At 43.8% G+C, this 19,776-nt stretch overlaps 1 protein-coding gene across 2 annotated transcripts in view; it reads left to right on the top strand.

Annotated features, from left to right (window-relative positions):
* ascc3 (activating signal cointegrator 1 complex subunit 3) overlaps positions 1–19,776 on the top strand; it is a 173,211-nt gene that overhangs the window by 12,161 nt on the left and 141,274 nt on the right. For both annotated transcript variants that reach the window (XM_082975440.1, XM_082975441.1), the window contains exons 7-8: positions 15,284–15,491; positions 19,458–19,593. In XM_082975440.1, coding sequence (XP_082831566.1) covers positions 15,284–15,491; positions 19,458–19,593 — 344 coding nt within the window. The remainder of the gene's footprint in view (positions 1–15,283; positions 15,492–19,457; positions 19,594–19,776) is intronic.

Genomic DNA, 19,776 nt, shown 5'->3' with positions numbered 1-19,776 from the left:
CATGATTGTCAAACGGCTCAATACACTGAAAAGCTATTACCTAAAGATAGCCCATTAAGCTTAGCTCAGTCCTTCATTATTTCTCTAGGTTTTTGGGGAGTAGGGGGGTTGGGGGAGGGGGGTTGGGGGAGGTAATGCACCATGATCCCTTTATGTCCAAGATAGTCATCTCCAGCACTAGACCAGTCCCTCTCTTTTTGCCCCTCTTGCCTTCCACTACTTCTCACAAATCAGAGAAAATGTAGCAAAGTAGGATTTCACTCTATAGAGAAATACCTGGCTCATGCCTTGTATAGTATTACTGTCCCCACGATGAAATCTGGAAGGGGACTGTAGCTCTGTCTCCGTCCTTTAGTACGTTCGTCACATGCAATATCTCAGACAGCACTGGCCCGATTTTGGCGAAACTTTGGTGAATCTTTGGTGATCTTTCCATAGAGATCCGGCATGTACACAATTACACTGATTGGCCCAAGGGGTGTACTGTAGTAATCAACTGAAATTCCGAACTTTGAACAAGCATATCCTGTCCCGTTTGAGCTACTGTCATGGAATGAGGTGTTGTTATATGCATCCCTTCATGAGCAACACGTTTCTATAAGCTCTGCCCGTTAGTTTTTCTGCTAACTAGACATTTTGTCCCCCACCAAACCAACATTTGAAGAGGCATAGCTTCTGCCCCGTATGAGCTACAGTCATGGAGTTTTGGACATGTAAGCATCTTCTCATGAGAAACAAGTTTCCCATAATTACCTATATCATTTTGGTACTTGCAAATGAAATGTCTTTCCACACAACATATGTTGGAATAATTGACACAGGAAGGAGCGCCACGTCATACGTGGGGGACAACATGTTCACTGTAGACTTGTTATTATACTGAGGGGTGGCATTGTCCCTTAGCCTGGTCCTAGATCTGTTTCTACTGTCTTGCCAACTCCTGTGATCAGTGTCCAGCACAAACGGATCTGGGACCAGGCTAGTACCAGAGAATACACTGACTTGGTTGGTGCTGAAGCGTTCTCCTCCCCTGTACTAGGATATGTGTCCTGCTGTAACTTAGCTATGCTGATCTGCTCCTTCCTCTGTATATACAGTAGCCTATGTAGTTCAGTGAAGCATCCTCTTTACATTATACAGCCTTCTGTATTGCTCTCCCCCTGTAGCTTGGAGCTGAGCTGACTGGCTCATATTAAGGCTGTTGCCCCTGTAGTCCACTGATTCTACTGGATGCCACTGAAGCTCATCCCTGTGTAGCACAGTGAGCCCAGTGCCTGACTGTTTATTTTTCATACACTGAACCCCATGCTGAGCTAGCACTATCACTCCTCGTCTCTCCTGCTTTCTCTCTCCTCTTTTTGGAGATGCTTTCTTCGCTTGGAGGCTAATATATATATATATATATATATATATATATATATATATATATATATATATATATATATATATATATATATATATATATATATATATATATATATATATATATATATATATATATATATATATATATATATATATATATATATATATATATTTTAACCCTTAAAATGTGAACAAAGCTGCGAGTAGCTGAAGATGTGTGTGGGAAGATAAGGATGGACAATTTGTCATTGCTGGGGTTGTCGTTGGTTCCAAATCGTAGGCAGGCATCAAAGAAATTGAAAAAAATATATAAATAAAGCTGGAGTTTTCGTTTTTCCGAACATTTCTATATATTTGTATAGCCTAAGGGATTTATGTTATCTATTTGAGTCATTCATTTCCTACATTTACAGCGGTGGCTGTGATACTGAAAATGAAGCACCTAATTTAAAGGCCCAGTTCAGGCCAAAAATGAGATTGTCCTGTGTGTGAGAGAGAGAGAATACTTTGAAATTGTAAATGCGTTAATAGACCAATAAGAGTTCCAAAGCTCAATTACCCGCTCCACTCGGACAACTTCCAGACAGTCCTAGCAAAATTCTAGCATGAGAAATTGCTCTTTGCTAAGAAGCTATTTTTGTCGTCGTTCCCCCCCCCCACCATTTTCATTGAAAACAATCACAGTAAGGTACTTAATTGTTACCCAGAAATGATTTGATATTGAGCCAAAAAACAGTCTGTATTGTACTTGTAGCCCTTTACACTCGTACCCGTACACGGGTTGAAAATGGCACATTTGGGCACTGATAAATGCCAAAATTGGAATGCAGTGGCTGTACAGTAACATGACATCAGAGCTCTGTCTCTCTGCTTCACAGTGCTGTCTCTCTGCTTCACAGTGCTGTCTCTCTGCTTCACAGTGCTGTCTCTCTGCTTCACAGTGCTGTCTCTCTGCTTCACAGTGCTGTCTCTCTGCTTCACAGTGCTGTCTCTCTGCTTCACAGTGCTGTCTCTCTGCTTCACAGTGCTGTCTCTCTGCTTCACAGTGCTGTCTCTCTGCTTCACAGTGCTGTCTCTCTGCTTCACAGCGCTGTCTCTCTGCTTCACAGCGCTGTCTCTCTGCTTCACAGCGCTGTCTCTCTGCTTCACAGCGCTGTCTCTCTGCTTCACAGCGCTGTACGGATTGTAGTGCTGAGCGATTAGTGCTTTTTGAGGTCGGTTCAGTTTCAGTTCGATTATTTAAAAATAATCACAGTTTTCAGTTTCGATTCTAAAAAGGAAATATTAAATGCCCTATGTGTTATGTGGGTTGAATGCTGTAACAACACAAAGTCCCATGATGGTGGTGACTGCCCATTACTGCTTAGCACTTATTAAGCTTCATTTATTCACATTACTTTAGTTTAATGAAATATTTCAGATGTTGTGTATATTACATTTGTTTCATTCGATGACTTTGTTTCATTCCAAGTCATCATCTCATCTCTATAGAGCTGCTGCCTGTGCTGTCTGCCAAAATCACTAATTTAGTAGGTCTTCAAATTAAATAAGGCATACTTTAATGGCCGCTGAAACTGTCACTTACATAATGTGTTTTCAGGTAGATACCTCGTGCATTTAGCAGGTGTAAAAGAAACACAGACCGAACATGTAAGCGTGCAATGAATTATGGTCATTGTAGTTAATATCACGTTTTCTGCTGTAAACTATGTAGAATATTGGCTCCCTACTACATCGCAGTTATGGTTTGATCAGACTTATCTCTAGAAAAACGCTACACTGAGCGCATTGAGCTAGCTCACAGAAATTATTTTTTTGACTAAAAATAGTTTTACATCTGTCGCTTTAGTTGTTTTAAAAACAAAAAATAAACACCATTTTGGTTAATCGCGCTACAAGAAGTTGCCCCCATCCCTTCCAGTAATTGGGCAACTTTTGGACTTTTGTTGTCCGAGTGAGCGATATGCTGTACATTAAGATGGCTCGATGTATTTTGAAAGATGAGACATTGAGAGTTATAATAAATACAGCTTTGATGTTTAGGGTTAGTCTTACTGGGGTCCTACACATAACGAAAATACACTACATGTTAGTCTTTTGTCTGCAATGTATCTATCAGTCACACATGTCAGTACATACCCACAATAATTAGGTCACATGGGGGAGAGGCGGTGTGCTGTGAGGTGTTGCTTTATTTGTTTTTTGAAACCAGTTATGATGTTCACTTGCGCTATATAAGATGGGAGGTCCATGCACTCATGGCTCTGTATAATACTGTATGTTTCTTTGAATTTGTTCTGGACTTGGGGACTGTGAAAAGACCCCTGGTGGCATGTCTGGTGGGGTAAGTGTGTGTGTCAGTGATGTGTGTAATTTGACTATGCTAACAATTTGGAATTTCCAACACATTGTTTCTTATAAAAACAAGAAGTGACACAGTCTTTCTTCAACTCTCAGCCAAGAGAGACTGGCATTCAGAGTATTAATATTAGCCCTCCGATTACAATGAAGAGCAAGACGTGCTGCTCTGTTCTGGGCCAGCTGCAGCTTACCTAGGTCTTTCTTTGCAGCACTTGACCATATGACTGGCCAATAATCAAGATAAGCTAAAACTAGAGCCTGCAGGACTTGCTTTGTGGAGTGTGGTGTCAACAAAGCAGAGCATCTCTTTATTACGGATGTCATACAAGCAAGCCACTTCACATTTCCATATTATACAACTCATGTAAACGTTTATGATCACTATGTCGGATGTAGTTATAAGATGACATGGCATGGTACCCTTAGTTGTTCTGAACAGAATGAGCCTATCTTTGTCTATTGTGAAAATGTGTTAGGGCACACCCACTTGAATGCACTTTAATGACTTATTTTTTATGTGCACCAAAATTATGATCAGTTTTCCCTGAATTGCATTGTGAAAGCCTAACTGTAAGATAGTATTTTAGAACTTGGCTAGTCATGTTGGCAATAGAACAAGCTTTCAAATTATGCCTTGTTTCAGGTTAACTGTTGTCCTCACCTTTGGTCTAATATTTTTTCATAATCGCCAAACTGTTCCCTTTCAGTTGCTATCATGGTTATACATATGCTTTTCATATTTCTTCTGCAAGAAACATTTCAACTTAGCCCTATCCGTATAGGCCAATTCTCACGGGTTTAAAGGGTTGGACTTAGTAACTCGAGGAAATCGTTATCAGTTTTTGTGAAATTCATTATATGTGTATTTAATCAATTGATCTGTGTGTAATTAAGCAGTATAAATCATTAATTAGCTGTGGTTGGTTCTATGGTACCTGAGCCTAGGTGTGGTATCAAGTGCCAGGTCGTTTTGACCAGGGCATGAAGCTAAGGTATACTGGGCAGGTAGGCGCACCACAATCGTCTCTGACCTGATGGGACTGGATAGGTAGCCTAGATAATCACTAGCCTGTGCACAGTGGTACAAAACTGGTTGAAATGTCGTCATTAATGACGACGTAATCCGGTTGTGATGATGTCATTTCAACCAGCTTTGACACAATCTAGTGCTTCATTTGGCTAAGGGGAAGTTATTTATTTTATTTATTTATTTCACCTTTATTTAACCAGCTAGGCCAGTTGAGAACAAGTTCTCATTTACAACTGCGACCTGGCCAAAAATAAAGCATAGCAGTGCGACACAAACAACAACGGGTTCCACCATATTAGGCTATATCCACCTACCAGTATCTCTTTTCTTTACGTTACCTTTTGGAACTGCAGGTGTTAGGGGGCTAGGGGAAGGGCTATGTGTTTTCACATCAAGCTCACTTCTGTTCCATGATACTTTATCTCTGGACAATACTGCATCCTAAAGTCTTCACTTCTCTAGGTCACTTCCAGCCCCTGGAAAAATGAGCTGAGTGTGGTGAACTAAAAGTTCATTTTTAATATTGAATCACTTTGATATATTAACTTCCTTTTACACTGTTGGGGCAGTGGTTGGTGGTAAACCTTTAGAGCGTATAAGAGCTGATTGGCCTACTTTAGCTTACTTGCCTCTTCCTCTCTTTGTCATGTATTGACCACAGAGAAGAGAGACTGAGGATGTTTTCTGTTTTTTTTCTTCTTCTTTCCTTTTTTTCCCATCCGTCCATCCATCCATCCATCCATCCGTCCATCCATCCATCCATCCATCCATCCGTCCATCCATCCATCCATCCATCCGTCCATCCATCCATCCATCCATCCAGCCACCCACCCACAATTCACGTTACACGCATGGAGAGGAAGTGGTGATAGGCTTCTTCTTCTCTTTTCGTTTGTCAAAGTTCACCTGCCTGCCAGACGGCTTTTGAGATTAACGTTGCCTTGACGACAGAGGGGAGAGGTCAGGAGGGGCTAAAAGAGGCTGATTAAATTTCACACTTTCTGCATTCCATCAAAGAAGAAGTGGGATTTGGTGGGAGGGTCTGTCAACTGCTGATTAGCTTTCAAATTGCAAACTCCTTAATCGGCATGTTGGTAAATACATGTACTCTGCCTGATGGCTGTTTTTACAGATCTCTAAATGAGAATGTAAATCTGTGCAGCATACTCCAGCTCAAGTGATTCAGCTAGCTGGTACTACTGATGAAGGCAGGAGATGGTGAGACGCTTATCTTCTGTGATTTGCTTCCCAGGAAGGTTCATAGATATGGATAGTGTTCTATTTATAGAATTATTATGACAAAGAATAGATTCTTCATCTCTTCTCTAAGCTCTCCCTGAGTTTATGGCCTTTAAATCATGTTTGAGTAATGAAGCGCACACACGCTGTCTGAGTAAAATAAAAAACTGAGGGATGGAATTTGAGCTGTTCAGGGTGAACTTAATCATTGCTGACATGGTCACAAACTAGTTGGTATCTCTGTAGACAAACGGTCAGGCAGCGAATCACGCACTGCACCGTCAGCCAGACCTCTCAGCACTATGGAACTGTCTGTGGAACATGTTCTACATATTAAAATGAGCCAAGATGTGGCTTGCAAGAGTTCCGCTTTCTCATTCAGACACACACTCACGTGGTAGACACACATTCATGCATGCAGTAGGCGTGCGCGCACGCACACAGACCCTTACCACGCACGTGCGCACACACACCACTTCACGCATCCTATTCCAGAGTGAGCTCGTTGGTTTACTTCCTCGTTGGTTTACTTCCTCGTTGGTTTACTTCCTCGTTGGTTTACTCCCTCGTTGGTTTACTCCCTCGTTGGTTTACTCCCTCGTTGGTTTACTCCCTCGTTGGTTTACTCCCCTGCTCTATCGACATGCTACAGCATCTTTTTGATAATTGCTCAGTATCTGTTTACATTTGTTTAGAAAGTTGTAGCCACAAGGGGAAAAAGCTCAATTTGAATGCAGAAAATTCCCCAATCATATCTAGCAAACCCAATAGATGTGGAACGCAGCAGCACAGAGTTCACAGAGAGCAAGAGAGTGAGCGGGTGAGCGAGCCACATGAAAGGGAAGAGGGAGCGAAAGGAGGGGTGTGGATGTACAACCACAGTGTCAGCGGGGGCTAAGAGAGGAGGGCTGGGGGGGTACAGACGTGACCGTGTCCCAAATGTAGGTGTGAAGAAAGGAGAAGAGCTGCTACCTTTGAGATGGAAATGGACGTGAAGGTGGAGAGGGCTGGATGAAAAATTCAAAAGAGTCTTTTTGAGTCTTGATGGGCTGGGAGAAAGTGAGCGAGAGGGAGGATGGACCGGCACTGACAAGGAGTTTAGTTTTTCATCTAAATGATTTTTACTCTCATTCCAGTGTTACAGGGAGGGGAGGATGATACAATCTGGTCCTCCTACTTGACAGACAAGGCCTACTTCACACACTAGCTCAGACTGCAAGGTTAATTTGTTAAGACCTATACAATCTTGTTGGGATTTCACATATTTACTTCACTGATTAAACCATATTCAGTGGTTCCTCATGCTGTGTTACTGTAAAGGACTTTGTGACAAATGTTGTTGTAAACATGGCTACATAAATACGTAAGGTTTATTGATTGATAAATTAATTAATATCCATTCTTGTTTTTCTACTCTCACCATTTTTATTCTCCAAATAGCTTGTCTAAATTTGGGACTTGAGTGCGCTGCAGTGGTCCAGTCCTCATTTCCTCCCTGTTCCACCTGATTCAGACATGTTAACCCCAGCTCCCAGTGGGTCAGTTGACTGCATTTCATTAGGGATTAGGAATGGGCCTGTTTCCTGAAACCGGGAGGGGGAGTGATAGTAGTGTCACTGTGTCAGCACCACTGACCAGTCTCTGCTCATTCTGGGAGGACAGGAAGATGGGACAAACAGAAATGCATATGTGGCTACCGGGAGGCTGCTCGCACCTATGATATTGGATAATTTCACACTCTAACCAATCCTGTTAGAGATAGCTGGATGTACTATAGATTGATGTAGGACAGTGGGCTGACAGAATAAGGGCTCAGATGGGTGTAGGACAGTGGACTGACAGAGTAAGGGCTCAGATGGGTGTAGGACAGTGGACTGACAGAATAAGGGCTCAGATGGGTGTAGGACAGTGGACTGACAGAGTAAGGGCTCAGATGGGTGTAGGACAGTGGGCTGACAGAATAAGGGCTCAGATGGGTGTAGGACAGTGGGCTGACAGAATAAGGGCTCAGATGGGTGTAGGACAGTGGGCTGACAGAGTAAGGGCTCAGATGGGTGTAGGACAGTGGGCTGACAGAATAAGGGCTCAGATGGGTGTAGGACAGTGGGCTGACAGAATAAGGGCTCAGGTGGGTGTAGGACAGTGGGCTGACAGAATAAGGGCTCAGATGGGTGTAGGACAGTGGGCTGAGTAAGGGCTCAGATGGGTGTAGGACAGTGGGCTGAGTAAGGGCTCAGATGGGTGTAGGACAGTGGACGGACTGAGAGGAAGGGCTCAGATGGGTGTAGGACAGTGGGCTGACTGAGAGGAAGGGCTCAGGTGGGTGTAGGACAGTGGGCTGACAGAATAAGGGCTCAGATGGGGGTAGGACAGTGGACTGACAGAAGGGCTCAGATGGGTGTAGGACAGTGGGCTGACAATAAGGGCTCAGATGGGTGTAGGACAGTGGACTGAGTAAGAGCTCAGATGGGTGTAGGACAGTGGACTGACAGAATAAGGGCTCAGATGGGTGTAGGACAGTGGGCTGACAGAATAAGTGCTCAGGTGGGTGTAGGACAGTGGGCTGACAGAATAAGGGCTCAGATGGGTGTAGGACAGTGGGCTGACAGAATAAGGGCTCAGGTGGGTGTAGGACAGTGGGCTGACTGAGAGGAAGGGCTCAGATGGGTGTAGGACAGTGGGCTGACAGAATAAGGGCTCAGATGGGTGTAGGACAGTGGGCTGACAGAATAAGGGCTCAGGTGGGTGTAGGACAGTGGGCTGACAGAATAAGGGCTCAGATGGGTGTAGGACAGTGGGCTGACAGAATAAGGGCTCAGGTGGGTGTAGGACAGTGGGCTGACAGAATAAGGGCTCAGGTGGGTGTAGGACAGTGGGCTGACAGAATAAGGGCTCCGATGGGTGTAGGACAGTGGGCTGACTGAGAGGAAGGGCTCAGATGGGTGTAGGACAGTGGGCTGACTGAGAGGAAGGGCTCAGATGGGTGTAGGACAGTGGACTGGGCAGGTGGTGAGACAGGAGAGCATGATGTACAACACACTGACATGCTGCTGTCCAGGAGGGTTCAACATTACAGAACACACTATTGTGTAGAACAGATAGGATTATTTCAAGTACAATAGGGAAATATGTTAGCTATGTTCATTAACGTTTCTACCTCTAGCTTAGGGAATGTTTGACCTACCTGAATACACACCAGCAGAGGAGGATGGTGGGAGGAGCTAATGAAGGGCAGGCTCATTCTAATGGCTGAAATTGAATTAATGTAACGGTATAAAACATATGGAAATCACTTGACTTAGTTCCATTTATTCCATTCCGGCCATTATGAGTCTCTTCTCCTATAGCTCCTCCCACCAGCCTCCTCTGCACAGCAGTGTCTGGGACTGGACTCCTCCTGCCAGGCAGAAGCCCTGCTGCTCTCCCATGGAGCAGAGGTTTCCCAGGCAGACCTCTTCTCATCCATCCACAGCTTGTTGGTTCACCAGCCAGGAGTGTTGTTTCAGGACACTTGAATCTTCACTGACCCCAGTCTCCATATCAGCCCTAGCTTACAGTAAGCCCTGTGTGTGATATTATCTTTCCCAGCAGCCAGTAAAGAAGGACGAGTTAGGGCAGGGGTGGGCAACTCCATTCCTCTGGGCCTGATTTGGTGTCACACTTTTTCTCCATCCCTAGCAAACACAGCTGATTAATCAAATGTCATTCTAAACTGTAGATCATGTTTAGGTGATTATTGGAGTCAGGTGTGTTAGCTGGGGCAAAACTATGACACCAGTCAGGCCCTCGAGGACTGGAATTGCCCACCCCTGGGTTAGGGGGTGATTGGAGGCATGCCCTGTTGTAGAGCTGCCAATTAAACCTGCCTCTCTGCGCATAATTAACAAAGCAGCAGTAGTAATGAGGAAGGGTCTTATTAGCGGGTCAAGATCGGCGATAACACATCTGGCAACCGGAGCCAAGTGACTCTAGTTGGGCGGGAAGGGAAGACGTCTGTGGTTGACCTGCCCAGTCTAGTAGCCATGCGAACCCTACAGCTGTGTTTGTTTTCGTGCGTGTGTGTGTGTCCGACCGTGTGTCCAGTTTAGTAGTGATCCCTGAAGTTGCCGCAGGCGGGGCGGTACTAGTGGTTCCAGCCAGAACCAGCTGTCAGTTAAAACCTGACATGAATAGCCTCCAGTTGTCTGTCTGTGTGTGTGACTTTGTTTGTGTTTCTCTTTCTGTGCATGCAGGGGTACAACTTTGGTTTTATAAGGGGGGGGGGTAACCTAGCGGGGGGTCTGGGTGTTCCTCCCTCAGACTTGTTTGGGGGGGGTTATCTAAAGCTCATTTCCTGCATTTCTACTAGGGCTGTTCCCAAATAAAAATAATCTTGGTTGACCAGGATTAGTCTTTCTTTTGAACAATTGATTGGTCCACATTTTTAAACATGTATTTTTCTATACATAGAAACATTTTCTATGTTTTAATAAAATCAACTATGTGCTGAACTTGTCTGATGCTTTAAGCACACTGTTTGATTAAATAAGACACAAATGATTCAAGAGGGAGCCAAAGATCAAGATAGCCCAAACAGAAGAAAAAAAACCTGTTCCCTACCCTCCTACCGCTGCTGCTGATCTTCGCAGATTCTGCCATTATGCTCCTGAAGTTGCCGGAAATAGGCTACACCAGCAGTCGGGAGCCTTATACATTTGGAGTGCCAATTTATCTTATCATTTCTACCAATCTGCATGCCAGTTAGGATTTTCATATGCACATTTTTGTGGAACAGTTTAATTTATAATAGTCTTTTATAAATCATTGTCTGTGGTTAATCTGCGTTATATCTAAATGAAAATTATACCAGTCTAAAAGTAGCTTTTTTTTATTGCTATGTAAAAATAGCCTACAAAAGCCAACCCAAAAACATTGCAGCCTGCAGGTAGAAAATATCCTGATAAAAATAAATATCCTATAAATCACATTGGCTATGCATGGCCTGTCTGCAACAGACTTGAAACGCATCAGCTGTGTCACCCTAAAACTTGTGCTAGAAAACCTGAGACATTGTATAACATATTCTGGGGCCCCAGAGTTTCCTGCGCCAGTGAGCTCGGGACAGACACAGCTGTAGGCTATTTGTGCAAGGGAAAATAAGTAATCGGGGGTTTTAGGACGTTTCCACTGGATCAGAGCATTACATTTTTCCCTTTCATGCCGATTGGTTATCGAAAGGGAGAGAGTTGGAAATATTGTCCAAATACTTTGAGGAACTTTTGTCATTCTCAATTGATTCTAAAAACAGACTTTGTTTACTTGCTGTTTGAGGCGAGGAAAAATTACTTTGAGAAGCTCCACATCTCAGTGGTGGTAAATTAAGACAATCAGAAATACTATCAGACAACCCCAATTGGGCACATTTATAGGCCTACATTTGTGCGCAGGCCAGGTAGACTAGTCCTACTTGTACATGTACGTATTCAGGTGCGCGTTCTTACTCAACATTAACAGGAGCATTTCAGAGAGACAATTAATACATTGACAAAACCCATAAATGGAATGAAATAAACTAAAACCTGTTTCTCACAAGTGTTGCATAGGTTGTGAGTTCTGCAAAACATGTCCACTCTGACAATGAGAACGGTAAATGACTGTAATAATAATATATTGAATGTATTAACATAAATGACCGTAACCAAATAAACATTGCAGATTAGACATTTGGGAATTAATGCTAATGTGTAGTTTACTACTGGTGATATACAGTACCAGTCAAAAGTTTGGACACTGATTCCAGGGTTTTTCTTTATTTTTGCTATTTTCTACATTGTAGAATAATAGTGAATACATCAAAACTGTGAAATGACACATATGGGAAAGGGAATCATGTAGTAACCAAAAAGTGTTAGTGAGGGGAATTCCTAATTATTACATGAATTTCGACTTGGACTATTGCGAGTGTACTGTTCTATTCATTCTATTTTCTGTGTCTGCCGCTGCTGCGTTGTGGGGGGCGTTGCCTAGGCAACTGAAGTCTAATTTGCTTGTTTCAGCAAGGAGCAACAAAGCTTCATCACGTTGTTAAGAGTCCATGTAACGATCGAAACGGACTCAACCACACGAATGCCCGGCCCTCCCGTCTTCAGGTTCGCTTCACACACAAAAGTTGGTGGCAATCACTGTTCTGAGAGATGTAGCATGAGTGGATGAGAGAGAGCTAGAAAGGGATGAGGGAGGTAGGGATGAGGGAGGGAGGGATAGGGAAGGGAGGGATAAGGAATAGGTAATAATACATTATTTATATGAACAGCGTGACATGAAATGGAACTGTTAAATGATATGCAGTGTGTAAGTCTGGCTCCTCTGCGGCCTTCTCTGCTCTGTTATCTGCATGATCAATCATCAGCGCTCAGTGTGTGATTTGTGTGCTGTTGTAGCCTACCGTAGACCTATTACACAAAGTCGCCATCAATTCAAAGCGCTGCGTGCAATGGCTTCTCCTACCATTCCATTGCAAAGAACAAGTAGACCTACAGGCTATACAGATCAGCGCCCCAAAAATGGCCATAGCCTACCATGCCCACCATGCCCAAGATTCCCTCAACGCATCACAACTGGTGAGAGGATATGCAGAGAAAGAGAAGGGTAAATAAGCTGAGCCGCAAAAATACAAAATATGCACGTGCGATATACAGTATCAACTCTCTGGCTTCATTCATACATTAAACCAGTCAACGCTAGCAGCCTACCATATTTACTCATCATAAAGTCCCCAATAGAAAACATCCCTTAGGCTGCATGGCTTCTATAAATGTAATTGCATACTATATGTGCAGGCGACCTCGATGCCGTTACCGTACACAATGTCCAATCTCCATCTCACATTCAAATCTCCACTAACGTGGCACTGGCAGAGGCTGAAATATAAACGGTAGCTAATCACAAAACGGCAGATACTGTGTCCACAAAAGCGCTTGAGGAAATTTGAACCATTGTTTCATGATGTTATGATTACAAAAGCGGGCACACGGTGGGCTACTGGTCAGATTTGCGGGCAGTTGATTAACTGAGCTATCCATGGTGCTGAATCTCCGCTAGCCTAGGCCTGTTTGTTTAGAATCTGATGTTTCCTGTGACAGTCACCACAATAAGCAGGTTATCATGAGGTAAAAACACCCACAACCTTCCAAAATCCCCCGCAAGCCAGTTGCAATGGGAGAGAAAATGCTGAGGTAAGCTAAAACAAATGTCATTTTCACTGGACCTCATAATATTTGACCAGTCGGCCAAAAGTCCTCCATAGACCTAGGCTACCTTTTTAAAGGGGAATTTTACTCTAAATCCATTTTCATGTGTATTTCTAGTCAATCCACCATGCATACGGTCTCGAAATACCATCAACATATCATAATTTATTGTATGGTTGCATCATAGATATCAAAACACCCCGTCTGTCAAAAAGTCAAATTCCGTCACCATGCGAGACTTTGCACTTCCGTCCTTCTCTTCTTTGCCAGTGATTCCCAGAAATCAGCACGTACTAGCTGACTGTCTCGGGCTGTTCAACCATTGGTGGACGTGTAATTCAAATGATTTGCTGTGATGTTTACTAGAGCCCTGCCCGAGCCCTACCCCATGCCTGCGACGTTCAGGCCCTACCCAGGCCCGATTTGCTTTTGCCCCAAACCCGAAATTAGAAATAACTTCCTTCGTTATTAAATCCATTAGCTGCTCCACTCCGTGTGTCACTCGCTCCCTGCTCGCTGTGCATGAGCTCTCCTCATGGCGGCTCTGGATGTCTGTGTATATAGCAACAGCTCCTCTTGTGCTGCTCAGTGACGAGACATGAGAGAGCACAGAGCATGGCTGTTAGCTACTTTTCGTCATGCTAAACTCTGACAACTCAAGGAACATTATTATTTTCTGCAAAATAATCTCAACTGTTTTATATTTGAAGCACTTTTGACACCTATGTGTTAAACCAAGTCCCCACACCGCCCACTCAATCCAGTTAGAGGGGAGTTTTTGGGAACATCAGGACTGATCAGGACATTCAAAGCTAAATATCTAGACTCCGACATTGTATTGCATTTTTTGTTGTTGTGAATTTGTCTACTATGGACTACTGAAAACAACAAAGCCAATGTATTACCTGGGTAAAATAATAATTTAAAACTAGACTACGTCAATGAAAGTGTGGTGACTTTGAGAGAACTTTGAGTTTATTCAAACGTGTATAATTAAAATGGTCTATTTCTCCATTTACAATGGTATAATCATGGCAGTTTTACCAGGATACTGGTAATTTCTTGCAATTTTCTCAGTAAGGTAAATTGGTAAATTCTCTGGAAAATATTAAACCCTAGTGTCCAGTGTATATACACACACACACACACACACTAGAAATATAAGGGTCTAGGCCACCCTGGGATTTTAGGTCCTCTGTTGAAGTAGTTATGGATTTTACTCACGTCTCTTGTACTTGTATGCTGTTAGCGTTTATTTTGCTCCTGTGATGCTCGCTCTCCCTGCTCAACAACAAGCTGGTGGTCTCCTGTGGGCCCTTACCCATGCCGAGTAAAGTAAAGGACACACACACACACACACACACACACACCACACACACACACACACACACACACACACACACACACGCGTTACAATATGAATTAATGCTGAGGTCCTGGGGTTAGAAATTGTCCTTTCCACCTGGTGGCTACCAGAATCTGAAGAGATATGGTCGTTGCAGTCTGGAAAAACACACACAGCCACTTGTCAGTCCTGTTGCATCGCAGCTCGGATCTCACCATTAACTATTGACCAGTCTAGCAACCATGTCTGAAAAACAGCACAGTTGAAGAGTAGATGGTGGGGGGACTTCACCTAGACCTACAGCTATAATATAGGTGGTATAGTATAGGCGGTATACATTTACATTACATTTACATTTTAGTCATTTAGCAGACGCTCTTATCCAGAGCGACTTACAGTAGTGAATGCATACATTTCATAAAAAAAAAAAAATCCGTACTGGTCCCCCGTGGGAATCGAACCCACAAGCCTGGCGTTGCAAACACCATGCTCTACCAACTGAGCCACACGGGACAGTAGTATAGGCGGTATACTATAGGCGGTGGAAAAGTGTGTTACAGTACTGTACATGCTATTCCGTACTTAGTTACCGTATTATAAGTGCTTAATTTCACAAGACAACATAGTAGCCTAGCTCATAGAAACGTTGGTCTTTGGGACCATCTCTGTCGGTTTGTAACCTTTTACTGATGTCTCTGTTATTCTTGTGTTTAGATGGTAGCCGTAAAGGAAGTGGAGGAGAGGGGAGCAGCAAGCCCACGTATGGCTGTCAGGTGACCATCCAGTCGGGGAAGGAGAAAGAGATGATGAAGATGCACCGGAGGGAGGAGAAGAGGGAGAGGAAGAGGGGGGAGAGACGCTGGGATGACACCGAATCCTCTTCCGACCTCTACTTTGACCCCAAGGAGATGAGAGCTCAGAGGTGAACCACCACACTAGATCTCTTTCTAGCTCTTCCCCTTTCCTGTCTTTCTCTTCTCTCTCTCTTCTCATGTCTTTCTCTTCTCTCTCTCTTCTCATGTCTTTCTCTTCTCTCTCTCTTCTCATGTCTCTCTCTCTCTCTTCTCATGTATTTCTCTTCTCTCTCTCTTCTCATGTCTTTCTCTTCTCTCTCTCTTCTCATGTCTTTCTCTTCTCTCTCTCTTCTCATGTCTTTCTCTTCTCTCTCTCTTCTCATGTCTTTCTCTTCTCTCTCTCTTCTCATGTCTTTCTCTTCTCTCTCTCTTCGCATGTCTTTCTCTCTGCCTCTTTCCTTTCCTTTCTTCCATTTTCCCTTCTCTCTGCTGTCATGTCTTTGGCATCATTAAAATTAAGATAGTTATTTTATCAAATCAATTCTCTGTCATTATTATTATGTGATTATTCTAATCATGTAAATGTAATTAACTAGGAAGTCGGTGCACCAAGGAAAATATTCAGATTACAAAGTTATAATTTTCCTAATACAACTTTTCAGATATTTTAATATCTGATCAATTAGTCTTCTAATTAATGAATTATTCTTTACCTCATGTTAGTCTCATCCAAAAGTCATAAATTGTTGGTTATCTGCATGAACCCAGTCTTCACTATGAATCATCCATACATCAATTGTCTCCATTTATTTATTAACTAACTAAATAATCACAGAAATGCATAACAAACAACAAAGTAGATATAGTTACAAGGAAATGATAGGGGATGTGCCCTAGTGGGCTAAATCGGTATGGTGGCTTGGTAGACAAAGGGACTGAGAAGGGCGGGAAAGACAAAAGACACTACACAGTTGATAATTATAATAATTTAAATGCTAATCCTTTGCACATGAACGCTCACTCATTCGGGAATAATTGCAATCAATATACACTGCTCAAAAAAATAAAGGGAACACTAAAATAACACATCCTAGATCTGAATGAATGAAATAATGTTATTAAATACTTTTTTCTTTACATAGTTGAATGTGCTGACAACAAAATCACACAAAAATAATCAATGGAAATCCAATTTATCAACCCATGGAGGTCTGGATTTGGAGTCACACTCAAAATTAAAGTGGAAAACTACACTACAGGCTGATCCAACTTTGATGTAATGTCCTTAAAACAAGTCAAAATGAGGCTCAGTAGTGTGTGTGGCCTCCACGTGCCTGTATGACCTCCATACAACGCCTGGGCATGCTCCTGATGAGGTGGCGGATGGTCTCCTGAGGGATCTCCTCCCAGACCTGGACTAAAGCATCCGCCAACTCCTGGACAGTTTGTGGTGCAACGTGGCGTTGGTGGATGGAGCGAGACATGATGTCCCAGATGTGCTCAATTGGATTCAGGTCTGGGGAACGGGCGGGCCAGTCCATAGCATCAATGCCTTCCTCTTGCAGGAACTGCTGACACACTCCAGCCACATGAGGTCTAGCATTGTCTTGCATTAGGAGGAACCCAGGGCCAACCGCACCAGCATATGGTCTCACAAAGGGTCTGAGGATCTCATCTCGGTACCTAATGGCAGTCAGGTTACCTCTGGCGAGCACATGGAGGGCTGTGTGGCCTCCCAAAGAAATGCCACCCCACACCATGACTGACCCACCGCCAAACCGGTCATGCTGGAGGAAGTTGCAGGCAACAGAACGTTCTCCACGGCGTCTCCAGACTGTCACATGTGCTCAGTGTGAACCTGCTTTCATCTGTGAAGAGCACAGGGCGCCAGTGGCAAATTTGCCAATCTTGGTGTTCTCTGGCAAACGCCAAACGTCTTGCACGGTGTTGGGCTGTAAGCCCAACCCCCACCTGTGGACGTTGGGCCCTCATACCACCCTCATGGAGTCTGTTTCTGACCGTTTGAGCAGACACATGCACATTTGTGGCCTGCTGGAGGTCATTTTGCAGGGCTCTGGCAGTGCTTCTCCTGCTCCTCTTTGCACAAAGGCGGAGGTAGCGGTCCTGCTGCTGGGTTGTTGCCCTCCTACGGTCTCCTCCACGTCTCCTGATGTACTGGCCTGTCTCCTGGTAGCGCCTCCATGCTCTGGACACTACGCTGACCGACACAGCAAACCTTCTTGCCACAGCTCGCATTGATGTGCCATCCTGGATGAGCTGCACTACCTGAGCCACTTGTGTGGGTTGTAGACTCCGTCTCATGCTACCACTAGAGTGAAAGCACCGCCAGCATTCAAAAGTGACCAAAACATCAGCCAGGAAGCATAGGAACTGAGACGTGGTCTGTGGTTACCACCTGCAGAACCACTCCTTTATTGGGGGTGTCTTGCTATTTGCCTATAATTTCCACCTGTTGTCTATTCCATTTGCACAACAGCATGTGAAATTTATTGTCAATCAGTGTTGCTTCCTAAGTGGACAGTTTGATTTCACAGAAGTGTGATTGACTTGGAGTTACATTGTGTTGTTTAAGTGTTCCCTTTATTTTTTTGAGCAGTATATATATTTATGCTCAGTGTGTCACGTGATCTCTGTTGGAATTGTCCTTTTTTCGGTTGGAGGTTCATCCGCCCGTCTTTCGTGGTTAGAATGCACACTTCAGAGTCCCATTCAGAAATGTTGTTTTAGAATAGATGATTCGGTGGTTGTCGGTCCTCGCATCCAATGGTACATCATTTCTAGCTGCAGACTAGTAATTAGTATCGAAGAGTAGCTCTTATTCTGTCGGATCGATAGTCTCAGAGTTTAACCACGTGGTATGGTTAAAAGATTCAGCAACCATTACAACCTTAGCTCCCTCTGGTCGAGGTACGCATGGTTTCTACTCAAACCTTAGCTCCCTCTGGGTCTAGGGTGGGGGTTTTATTCTGAACAGTAGAAACGGGCTGTCCCATGACGCCAGATCAATGTCTGTGCTCATGGGGCAGGCCTATGACTTAGTTAAACTCCAAAGGGAACTGGAGTTTCCTTCATTAAACACTTTATAATCCCATTACATAATTTCACAAATAGTTTCATCTTTACTCATTCATTTTATACAACAATTAGATGCAAGCCTCACAACTGAGACTCTTGTATAAACAGAGTTCTGGTAATGTGACTGTATAATCTCTCATGAGTTTCACAAACATTAAACGAAATGGACCGGTCGTAGCTGGATTCTCCCCGACCGTGTACACATTCTCCAAAACATGGACATTGTTCAGTTCTCAAGTTCTGTGATGTGGAAGAGGTTCTTTTGTTCTCCTGTGACACTCACTCTCTCTATACTGTCTGGCCATGAGGAGAGAAACTCCTCTAGGAATTTATGACCTGCCTAACAGAGCCTGGGTGTAGGGGGAAGAGAGAGAGGTGGTGAGAGAGAGAGAGAGAGGGAGAGAGAGAGAGGGGGATGGTGCAGAGAGAGAGGGATGGTGCTCGCTGTACCCAAAGAGGGCCACGTCATGACACTGCTTTTTCTATATCTCCCCCTGTGATCTCTTCTTTCCATATGGAAACACCCTCCTGCATTTTTCATCACTGCTCGGCTGCAGGTTATAAGAAAAAAAACAAAGCTCCTGGTCACGTTTTTTCTGAAAAAATAAATAAATAATAAGGGATCTTTCTGAAAGTTTAATTTCAGCAGATAAAAAAGCAGCGCAGTGATCTGTTTAATTAAACTTATCCGGGCCGAATCCGGCAGAGTGTGAGGGAAGAGATTAGCAGAGAGGTAAGCCACGTTACGTTAGCAGAGAATAGTGTTACTGCAGAGCCTCACATCTCCACACCTCTCCTGTCTAACAGCTCTCAACTCTAGTATCCATCCCCAATCACAACCAACCACACATTAAGCATGTGTATGGCTGTTCTGCTCTTCATGTGGATGTTTGGTGTTGAAATACTATGTATTTTTGAATGGGTTTTATGGATGTATTGTTGTGTTATTGTTGTGATTGATTTAATGGTTGTGTGTTGTGCTGGTTGTGTTTCTCCAGAGAGCAGGCCCTGCTGACTGCACGGCGGTCTCCAGTGCTGAGCAGAGAGAGGGTGTACGAACGCATCCGCTACCCCAACGTCTATGACTGCTACGCCGAGGCCACCAAGACCTCCGCCTTCGTAGGGGGAGCCAAGGTACAGTATGTGGAGATTACCAGCGGTGCGTCACAAATGACACCCTTTTTCTTATATAATGCACTACTTTTGAGCAGGCTCCATAGGGCTCTGGTCAAAAGTACTGCACTATGTAGGGATAAGGGAATAGGGAGCCTTTTGGGACAAAGCCCTGTACTGCCCAATACCAAATCTATGCCCTAT

Source organism: Salmo salar, chromosome 05 (genome assembly GCF_965601325.2).
Source record: "Salmo salar chromosome 05, fSalSal1, whole genome shotgun sequence".
NCBI lineage: Eukaryota > Metazoa > Chordata > Actinopteri > Salmoniformes > Salmonidae > Salmo > Salmo salar.
This window is presented reverse-complemented; position numbering and strand designations above follow the sequence as displayed.